The following is an 11,366-nucleotide window of genomic DNA, read 5'->3' as shown; positions in this document are numbered from 1 at the left end:
ATATATAGCCACAAATTTAAGTAGCTTGAATCATTTCGTACTTAATTTTGACTGCCACTACGACCATTTTCTCCTAAATTACAAAAGTCAAGTAGACCATTTATAATATTATTTTATGAAAGATTACAAAATGGCTATAGAGTATGAAGATTGCACATTCTAACTTAAAATATCCCATATATTCCACACTTTTCCTTCCCAGGTAAGCTCTTCCATAAGGGAAACTTATTCCCTAGCAGCATATTACCCCAAGAGTACATCATTATTCGGTACTATAAACTGGTTGTTAGAAAATTGTAAGGAATAAAAGCACCAACAATTCACCTACTCCATAGACTAATGAGATAATAAGAAATATTCTTATTCATCACTGATAGGATAATAGTTTTAAGTTCTATTTTGAGATTAATGGCACCACTGTAATTCTAACAATAACTCATCAACATATATACTGTTCGAAAAATATTGCAACAAAATCATTAAATACTGTAATATTTAAGGTTACTGATGATTTGGATATAAAAAAAAAACCTGGTGAGGTGCGAACCATCACACTCTATTCACTTGACACCTTATTTTGAGTTTAAATTACGCAATTTTCAGAAGAGATATTCCTAAATTATTTACTGTGGCAATACTTTCCCGGACTAATATTCCAAATAACCCTTTAAATTGACCCATTGACTAACTCCAATTTCAACACTTTTCCAGACAAGTACTTTTAATAATATTTCTTATTCAAAAATTTTAGCATTCATCTACTGCTAAAGTATGGCAGAAATATAAAAGGTAATTAAAATTTACATTGTGCTTTCAACCATTTATTCAATGCTAAATTGTTATTTTATCAATATTGAAAATATTAAGGAAGACTTTATCGAGTTAGTCATCCTGTAAATTCCTCCTCTGACACCTGTGTGCTGTATAAGTCCATCTAGCCCACCTGTTCCTTTCCTTGGCTAGTCTTCTCATCTCCGGGATGGTGTGTCCTTTTCCTGCCCCTAGCTTTCCAATGTAATCAGAGTACACGCACCTGGGTCTACTACGAGCCCGTCTTCCTTCCGGCCTAGCTTCCAAATCTTATCTGGCTTTTCTGGTTTCGTCCATTCCACAGACGTGTCCATACCGTTTTATTTGCCGCCCTAGCATGGTGTCACGCACTGATTTCAAACCCAGATCCTCCCGAATTCTTTCATTTTTGACGCAGTCCCTTTTGGTCTTACCAACTATTCTTCGGAAGAATCATTTCTGTTGATGTTATCCTAGTTATGTGCTTGTCGAGGGCTGTCCAGCTTTCTTACCCATAATCTTTCATTCCCAGGAGCTTTATTTTGGCATCTGTGCTTACTTCTTGCTTGCCTACAAGAGTTTTGTAAATCTGATGGTATACTCTATGGGCCTTCTTCACTCGATTCAGAACCACCTGGTCTATTTTAACATCTTTACTTATTATGGTCCCTAGATACGTATAAGTATTCGTAAGTTCAAGGGGTTCACCATTACACAACATCCTAGGCTCAGCGTTTTCTCTTTCAACACACATGATTTTACTTTTGTTAGGGTTTATTTGTAAACCTCTTATCTTCAGTTCCCCACTCCATTAATGCAAAGATGTCTGAAGAACCTCCAGAGTCAGCTAGTAGTACGATATCATCCGCATTCATCATCGTTTGAGCCAATACTGGAGTTAGGATCCAAAAACCTACTTTTGCTCTTGGGCATCTCCTTTTCCACGCCTTCCATATCTCATCCATAAGGAGGGTAAATAGCAGTGGGCTTATTAGTGGTTGTCTTCCTGCTTTACTTCCTTATAAAAGGACTACCCGCACGGATTAGTGGATGCACTTCACCAGTGGGGATTGACGATCCTCCTGTCTCCTGAGTTGAGTACACATAACAAAACAGTACACTATACACAAACACTGACACTAAAGACAAATACAGTATACACCCCAGGATCACCTCTCCTGGGAAGACTCAATGGTGTGAGTATAACCGCCAGCCAACCTGTCATCCCTGGACTAGGGGGCTCCATCACTGCGCTAATCACCCGTATAGAGAATAAATGATTCAAAGGAACTTACAGAAACAAGGAACTACGATTTGCCACTTAGAATATAAGATCGCTTCTGTAAATTGAAAGGCTCAAATACGAGGGTGGTCTGAAAAGTTTCCGACCTGACAAAAATACAAGACATTTTTTTTTTATTTTTCAACATAGTCTCCTTGTAACTCTTTACACACTTCTCCCAGCGATGCTCCCATCTCTGTAACCCGTCCAAGGTAGATTTTATTGAAAAATTTACTGTCACATCCCTGACATACAACCGTCTTAATTATGTAATTATTAATTTTCATTTTTGAGCTAGAACACAGACACACGTAGAATTTTGTGGAACTTGTTTATTTGGACTTAGAGGACCTTAAACTGTGTATTTCCATCCAAAATACCAAGTCGAAATTTTTCACGATCGCAGTGCTTTCCTTATTATATATACCATGTACAGATATGTGAAATAAAAAAAAAAAACTATTTATATAAAACATAAAATTTTAACAAAAAAAAATACATATTTTTCAGCAGGAGCAGAAATTATAAGAACAGCCACATACTATGCGAGCATAGAGGGTTATGCAAAACACTTACGCCTGACAAAGGAGCAAGCAATCAAAGCTATCAAAGATGCAGTTGTAGTTGCTAAGACTGCTATCAAGATGGAAGAAGAGAAAACTGGTCTTTATTCTAATTTGATACTGCTTTATTAGATAATGAAATTTTCAACTCATTAAAATAAAAATATTGAGGACTATTATTCCAATGAAAGGAATAAATTTTGCAGGTATACATAAAGAAATACTTGTCGTCGGCTCAGCCGGTCCGTACGCAGTCAAGTACCACGAGGGTTCGGAATATACAGGCTCCTACGCGGATCAAGTGAGTGAAGACCAACTATTAGATTGGCATAGGCCAAAGATTGAAGCTCTAATCTCTGGAGGTGTTGATTTGTTAGCGTTTGAAACAATACCTTGTAAAAAAGAAGCAATAGCATTGACCAAACTACTTCAAGAATTCCCTAATACAAGAGCCTGGATTTCTTTTAGCATAAAAGTGAGTTTTCAGGATTCTGAATGTATAAGATACCAGAATGATTTTTAACAGAATGACAGTTTATTGCAAAACAACATTTTGGAACTTTCTTCATTGATTTTGTTGCATAAGGGTAAATACATATGAATTGAGCGATTTTCCATTATTATAATGAGGTGTAGATAGTTGACCGTAGAGTACTGATTGGAGAAGATGGTCGGGGGATGCGGTAAGGAAAACAAATAAACAAAAAAAATGTATTTATGCCGACGTTTCTACCAGAGTTTCAGCACTTCATTAGGGAGTCCAGCGAGGAATGTTGACTAAAACTGAGTTTTAGTATACGTCGAAACTTCGGCATAAATAATTTTTTTTTTATTTATGTTTTCCTTGCTTACCGCACCCTTTTCTCCAATCAATTCCATTATTATAGTTGCAGTTAATTAAAAATTAAAAATGCTTTCATTTTATTACTTTCCAGGAATAATAGAGGATTAGAGATAATAGGTAAGCAAATAATAACAGCTTTTCACAAAGTATTTTAAAAATGATTTTTTGATTTGATGAAATCTCATTTTCTTCAAGATGGTGAAGACACTGATATTCAATTAGTCATATTTGGTAGAGAAAAGTTCTTCTGCAAAAACTCATCATCTAAAATTTTCAGATATATAATTATAGAACAGGGCAAAAATAATAGTAAAATGCACATTTGGAATATTACAAGTTAAAGTTTGAATTTGGTTCATGAGAGAAGTTTCAATTTTAATAAAATAAATAAATTGATAAGATTATAGTGGCAGCCTTTGTTTTTCACAAATTATGTGAGGGGGAGAGGGAGAGAGTTTAATAGTTCAAGAAAAAACAAAAAGTCTAGAAGTAATAGAAAAAAATTAAAAGTATCATTTCATGTGAGATAATAGTTGTTTATTATAATATGCAATTATTGATTACTAATATATCTCTTTGTTTCTAGATCAATTTAGTTTTTGTGATTATTAAAGTATAAATTATAAAAAACTTACATCAATTCACCTCAACTTTCCACCTCGCTTCTTTTATTGTACTCCATACATATTTCTTTCTTTTTATATGTGTACTATTCTTTTTTTTTTTTTTTTAGATCAAATTATACTCACTTAACTGGTCAATAACAGTTTCTAGAACTATTTTAGTTATATTAGTTTCGTTCTTTAATTTGAAAAGTTTTACCCATTAATTTACCATTTTACCCTATAATTAATTTGAAAAGTTTTACCATTAAAATGACTATTAAAAATTTCTTATGTATCAAAATTGAATTTCTCCTCTACTCCTCAGGCCAATGAAAGTTTGCTAATATCTTCTCAATACCTTAGACTACTTTAAAAAACAATAATTTAAAAGTGGGCATGTATGGCTTCCACAAATTAATTTTCTTTCAGACCACTAAACTTATATGAAGAAGGAATCAATTGAGAAATTCTGTGGGAGCTAAGTAGTATATCATAATTAATAAAACAAAATTAAATTGTGTTCATTAAATAAAATTCATATTTGTTGTTATTTTCAAACATATACATTTCAAAGAGTATAACAAGATGTAAAGTTAGGTGGGGGTACCACTTAAAAGCACCAAATAACAATTTTGTATGTATTACTAAGGATATAAGTTTTTAAAACAATTGTTTGGTCATTAATTAATAATACATTCTGTTATTTGTGAATAATCTGATATCGATGGAGTTTTTTTTATTATTATTTTTTCATCATCAGATCCAAAAAAATATAAATCACTGATTAAATGTAATCCAAATTATAAAAAAGTTAACCAACAAACAAATATAAAAGTATTGATCTAGAATAAACTCAAAGATAATTAAATAATTCCAGAATGCCAAGGAAATTAGCAGTGGTGAAAATTTTGTTGAAGCAGCAACAGAATGTTGGAAGATAGCTTCAAAGCAGCTGGTGGCAATAGGTGTGAATTGCCTCGCTCCAGAACTTGTAGTCCCTCTGTTGGCAAAACTCCTGAGGGCAGATCCCTCAATACCCCTCCTTGTATGTCCAAACAGTGGTGAAACAATTGACGCTGTTAACTACAGGTAACTAATGTTTATGATTATATATGTAGTCTTTCAGGATTCATCCCTATCCACCACATTATATAATATCTATATTAATGACTTCCCCCCACTCATCTATCACTCCCATGAATCCCATCTATCACTCCACACTAAATGAATTTAGATAATTTCCAAATATACCTGTCCACCATCCTACACATCAATAGCCACTAAAAAAATTCAAAAAAACTTGAATTAAATTAGCCACTGGGCATCAGAAAACAAGATTAAGCTGAATGAAGGAAAGATTAAGACAATTGAAATAGGTTGCAATCACCTCCTTAAAACCTTACCCCATAATCCAACCCTGTTTCTAAGTAATAATTCCATAACGTCAAACCATCAAAAATCTTCCTGCCACTTTTCACCAAACACTTTGCTGATAAAACCATATCTCCTGTCATACAGTTTGCACCTATTTATTGCAGTTGCAGATTTATTTACAATGGCACACCGAACAATAGCTTTTAAGAAATATTTTGTTATCAGATCTTCTCTTTCCTTTGGAATTCTATCTTTAGTTTTATCTGTCATTTTAGCGCCTTCCCCACCTTTAAATTACATCCATTTCATCATTTACTATCCATTCAGACTCAAAAATCGTACTTATAAACAAAAATTTGTAAATAGATAGAAGATTTTATTTTATTTTTTTATTGTTATTTTTATCCATTCAATATAAATTTAATTTCATCCTTTATTTTAAGGTAAATGGAGCTTCTTGATGTTCATTTAAAATTTTTAAATATAGAAATTAACAATATCTACTATTTTTAGTTTTTTGCAGTTTATTATTATTAGACGTTAAATTATAATTTAATATTATTTCATCATTTATCTGGATTATCTCTATAGGAAGTTTAGTGAGTCAATTCTTAATATGTCAAAATTGTGACATGATTTCTTTAGTAGAAATTACGAGGTTTAAGGTGCATGAATATGGGACAGTGGTCCCGAAACGTTGTACCATGTGGTGATAATTTTAATAAAGAAATTTCATTATATTGGAAGTCATTAACCTCAAAAGAAAAATTTTAAGAATATTCATCATTTATATTTGTTGATTTTTCTTCTCTCTACTCTACGGCTATACAACCCATCTTTTAATTTCGATAATTTTGATTTGTGCTCAAAATCGAATCATCATTAGAATCAAAATTTACACTTCTTTGATTTAGTATAAAATGAATATTAAAATTTATTCGAATGAGAATAAGATATGGTTTTCATGTTATAACCTAAGAAATAACAAATGCTTATTTTTTATACTTTAAGGTCACTAAGTTAAAATTCATGATCAGCATCCTATAAAACACAAATGAGTAGATTTTTAAAACACCAAAATTTTGCACTGAGGTCCCAACATAGTCTTCATTTGTCTGAAAACCATTACATCAATGGATTCTACCTCGAACAAAAAAAAAATTGTAGAGTAAAAATAGCAAGAAATTTACTTTTTTAAAAATTTATTTGGTGTAGGTTATTGTTGCTAACAAAACACATGGTCTTCATGGGCAGGTGTGAAAACCTAAGAATGATTAATAATCTTCACCTTTTTTACTTTCTTTTTATAGTTGCAATAAATATTGGAGGTCCCAAAGTTAATACTCTAAGCTAGCACCTCAAAAAACATAAACAAGTCAATTTTCAGATCTTCTGAATACCATCACCGAGATTCACTCTCTTGTACACAGTTGGACTGCACTATATCTTTAGCATGCAATAAGGAAGGAGCATAGAATAATGGAAGGAATGAAATTGTCAAAGAAAGTGGAATGATAGGCAGTTACTTATAAGTCTGAAAGTCATGAAGATGTACAATGGACAGCAGGATTGGATAATTTGGTAGATGAAAGATGCCAGAAAATATTTATGAAGGAAGGAGGGGTAAAGCCACTTCAATTCTTTGTAAATTCGGGACTGGCAGCTCATGAACTTTCTCTGGGAGTTATTCTATATCCATCTTGATGGCAATGCGAGGAAGAAAATAAAATTGAAGTAATCAAGCCTGATAAGGTGATGCTTGCATTAATTCACTTTGTTTTGGTTGAGGCTCAGCCCACATGCGGCTATGGTAAATTGCAGTCACATGTAGCCAAACTTAAATGGTGATCATATTTGAAGTTATTAAATTATCACTTCTTCAATTATAGCATAAGTAACAAGATGCCCTCAAAATTTTTTAATTAAACCTAATTTAGTTTAATATCTTTTTTAAAGGTGGATTAAAGGAAGTACAAGGAATGTAGCAGACTATGTAGAAGAATGGCTGAATCTTGGTGTTTCTTATATTGGTGGCTGTTGTCGCACCAATGCAGAAGATACACAACAAATGCTACAACAAATTAATCAATGGAAGAATAAGATCGTTTGAAATCACTCTAACCTGAAGTATATTATGATGAACTAATAGATCTTACCAGTGAAAAGTGAAAAATGGTTAATATTAAAAAAAAAAAAAAAAAAAAGCCTTTTAATGTTAAAAATATATTTCTTAATAATAAAAACATTATCTTTTTTAGGTTGCCTAAAGGCTCCGCATAAAAACAAAACGTTTTTGGCAAGACTAATTAAATTTAATATCAGTCTGTTTTTACAATACTATGTAGTTCTAGTAACAAAAATCACAATCCAAATAAGGAAAAATTGTTTTGGTTAGTAGTAAAACTGAATAAATCAATTTCCCCTTGGAATGTGGTATAACAATGAAGAGTTAACTATCACAGTTGATTATTTATATCTTGCATATCTTATTAATCGATCAAAATAAGTAAAAATGATCACAAAAATAAACTATCAACAATGCTAACATTGAGTAATATATAGTAGAAAAAAATAATACTATGCATACTAAATTTACACAAATAAAATATGATTAACATTCATAAAAATATTAAACTAATTAAAAAGCTGTAAAGAATTACAATTTATATATATCTCTTATCATTGTCACAGTAAAACATTATTATCCACTATTTGATTAACTAGGTATCCCATTATCTGGGTTAACAATTAAGAAAACAAAAGTTAATTTTATTATCTAACCTATTTTTTTTTTCTAAAAATTTAAAGCTCAATTTTGAAAAACAATTATTTGACATTCTTAGTTATATCAATCTTTACATTAATTTTTTTACACAGTAATTTATCTAACTAATTCACTACTGAAAGTAACTAATTTATTAGAATATTTTTCTCAAGCTTATTTAATGAGTTTCCTTTTGATTTGACTGATTAAGAAAAATTAATCCAAAGAGGAAAGTTAACTAAAATAATGTGTTTTTCAAAAAGTTATCCTGATTTTTACCTATTTAACCCAGTATCCCTCCCTCTCATTCTGTAAACTACATAGTAAATTAAGAAATGATTACTTTGTTAATGCATTTGAAATAAATGTAGTAGCAACTCATAAAAAAATGACAATGTTAAAAATCATGTTTATGATAATTATTCATATTAACATTCTCTTAAAACTTAAAGACACATTAAAACTTTATTTTCCATTAACTATAAATGAATTTTTTTTTCTTACTTTCTGTTCAATTTGAACAAGTAAAAACGCATCTGATTTATTAACAGTATTTTTCTGTCAGCTATGTCATTTCCTCCCCTGTATTATGCTGGTTAATTAAGGTTTTACTCTATCTTCCTATTTACTAAGAGTAAAGCTAATTATCAAATTCAATATCACTCAGTTATTCTTAATTCTATGGAAGGAAGTTTAACTTTAACTATTGCTTGGAGTTCTTCTCTGGCCGATTTCTCCTCCTTAAGGTTCAATTTCAATGATTCTACTTCATTGCACAGAGAAATAACTTTGTCCTCTAGCTCTGTAACGGTCTTGCTTATAGTCCTAAAACACAATTTTACAGTATAAGAATGAAAAAATTTACCATAAAGAGATCAATTTTTATCATGCATATATTAAATAAGCAACGACTTATGGTTTAATTTAAAAGATTTTTATCAAATTAGTCATTTCCGATAAATATTTAGCTAGGATGAATTATTAGTGATTGAAAGAACCAAAGAAGACTAACAGTGATTCAATATGTATACATTTTTTAAAAAATCAGTAGAAGAGTAGTACCTGAAGTACTAGTATAGTAGTATAGAAGTAGAGTAGATCAGTAGAAGTACCTGAGAAATAAAATACATAATTTTATCCTTTTTCGAACAAAAGCAATTTCGCACTGGAAAATAAACTTATTTTGGGCAAAAAATAGAAGTTTGAAATGTTTTGAATCATACTGCTTCTTGCCACTGAATTACAGAGCTTTGAAGTTTGTTCTTAACTGTAAAATGAATTTTGTCATAGTCAAAATGCATTTTGATCTGGAATTTCTCTGATGAAAAATATACATTCATTTTAAAAAAATAAAATGATTGAGAATAAACCATTTAAGTAGTTTTAGTTGATCTTCAATTTGTCAGTATTTATAGTGAGTTGAGAAATGAAAAAATAGTTCCTACAAAATGTTACTTTGCCCCTAAAGTGGACCCTCCCTTTTGTTTAGTTAGAGACCTTGGAAATCTTTTTCTAGTTCACAAGTTTCATTGAATGTTTTAAATGAGAATTTAAAGCTCTTCATTATTAAAAACTGTAAATATATTAATTTTGTAAAGCATGCGGTAAAAGATAATAAGTTACTTAAAATTACTGAAATATATCCATGGTGTGCTAGAGAAGAAACAAAAGTGGAAAAGTGAAGCAAATAAATCATAAGAGTGGCAATAGAGACTATTCGTGAGAAGGAAATGATTAGGAAAAATGGAGAAAAAATCTTTAAATTGTGCAATACCATATTGATGAGACTTCGCCAGTGGAAATTTGGGAACACAGTAGAAGCTTTAAAGACATCATGATGTCCAACTGATTTAAAAAATCAGGTAGTCAATTATTAATGGATTACATAACAAAGTGTCACAAAAGGTGATTTGAAGAGATTTTTGACCTATTGCAGCACTTAAATAAGAAGTTTTTTTTCCTTCTCAAGTTGTGTCACAGTGAGAATATGAGACATTCACTAAATCTAATGAGTTTGTTAACATCAACTAAAAACTAATACATAGGACTGAAGCTTTTTTCTTTTGTTTTTCTTATTTGAAATCAGAATCCTGAATATAAATTTAAATAATTTTACAAAATAAAATAATAATCAAATAACTAAAAAATATTTTTGTTATTTCCTCTAGCAATATACTCCTCCAACTTTAGTAAAAAAAAAAAAAAAATTTTAAGCTATATCTATACTTTTAATTTTATAAATAATAACTTATTGAAAGATCATAGTTTATGAAAAAATAAATTTATCTGCAAGTTTATTCATGTATTAGTAGCATTTTCAAGGTTACTCATGAAATGAAAAAAAAATCATTATCAATAATGTTACTAAAATAAGAAAGTCATTAAATTTTTAAAACATTTTTTACCCAAAAATGTTTAAGCTAAAAAAATCTAAGGTATATCCTCGAATTTATAACAGAAATCTAGGCTTGATAAAGAAGGAAGATAATTGATTGTATGATATATGAATCATCCACCTCATAACACACTGACATCATAGAGTGAAATACGAGTTAATGAAACTCCTAAAAGAAAGAGATTTTGGCTACTTTGACAATGTCTACTGTGTAGATACGGATGGATCCACAAGACATGCGGATATAGTTGCTTTTCCTAAGAAGGGGAAGTTGGCAATCATTCTGGATCCCACCATGAGATATGAAAATAACGACCTTGACCAGGCAAACAAGGTAGATAGGGAAAAGAAGGAAATCTACGATAAATGTATCCCTTTTCTCAAAGAGAAGTTCCGTGAGGGCTTCGGAGAACGAGACTTCAACGTGAGAGGCTTCTGGTTCGGAGCCCATGGAACAATTCCCAGCACAACTAGGAGCTTCATGGAGGAACTCGGTGTTGATGTCCAGGACATGGCTAGGATGACAGAGAATATAATACTTGACTCCCTGGGAATCATCCACCACCACATGCATGGAAATTAATGAGTATCGGAGTTTATCCAGAAGTGGGATGGCATGCATGCATCCCATATCTTATTTGTTGTTTTATTTATTACTTTATTATTTTTAATATTTGTTATATATATTATGTTTATGGAATTTGTGGATCAAATGAAATAAGGATAGTGAAATGGAAGGGAAAGAAAAAA

At 30.9% G+C, this 11,366-nt stretch overlaps 2 protein-coding genes across 6 annotated transcripts in view; one reads left to right on the top strand and one right to left on the bottom strand.

The window, feature by feature from the left end:
• The window catches only part of LOC106691648 (homocysteine S-methyltransferase YbgG), a 10,274-nt gene extending 2,616 nt beyond the window's left edge, over nt 1-7,658 (top strand). The window contains exons 2-5 of one of the 2 annotated variants that reach the window (XM_014437505.3): nt 2,585-2,734; nt 2,841-3,109; nt 4,961-5,172; nt 7,414-7,658. In XM_014437505.3, the coding sequence (XP_014292991.1) occupies nt 2,585-2,734; nt 2,841-3,109; nt 4,961-5,172; nt 7,414-7,567 (785 nt within the window). In that variant the 3' untranslated portion in view covers nt 7,568-7,658. Of the gene's footprint in view, nt 1-2,581; nt 2,735-2,840; nt 3,110-4,960; nt 5,173-7,413 lie in introns of both variants that reach the window. The other variant, XM_014437499.3, reaches the window with a different exon arrangement.
• Nucleotides 7,659-8,256: 598 nt separating this feature from the next.
• Nucleotides 8,257-11,366, bottom strand: part of RtGEF (Rho-type guanine nucleotide exchange factor) — a 40,776-nt gene continuing 37,666 nt past the window's right edge. For 3 of the 4 annotated variants that reach the window (XM_014437445.3, XM_014437460.3, XM_014437452.2), the window contains exon 12: nt 8,257-9,046. In XM_014437445.3, coding sequence (XP_014292931.1) covers nt 8,881-9,046 — 166 coding nt within the window. In that variant the 3' untranslated portion in view covers nt 8,257-8,880. The remainder of the gene's footprint in view (nt 9,047-11,366) is intronic. The other variant, XM_014437486.3, reaches the window with a different exon arrangement.

Source organism: Halyomorpha halys, unplaced genomic scaffold, assembly GCF_000696795.3.
Source record: "Halyomorpha halys isolate HHAL.00 unplaced genomic scaffold, Hhal_1.1 Scaffold52.1, whole genome shotgun sequence".
Taxonomy (NCBI): Eukaryota; Metazoa; Arthropoda; class Insecta; order Hemiptera; family Pentatomidae; genus Halyomorpha; species Halyomorpha halys.
Note: the sequence above shows the minus strand (reverse complement) of the source record. Positions and strands in the feature narration are given on the sequence as shown.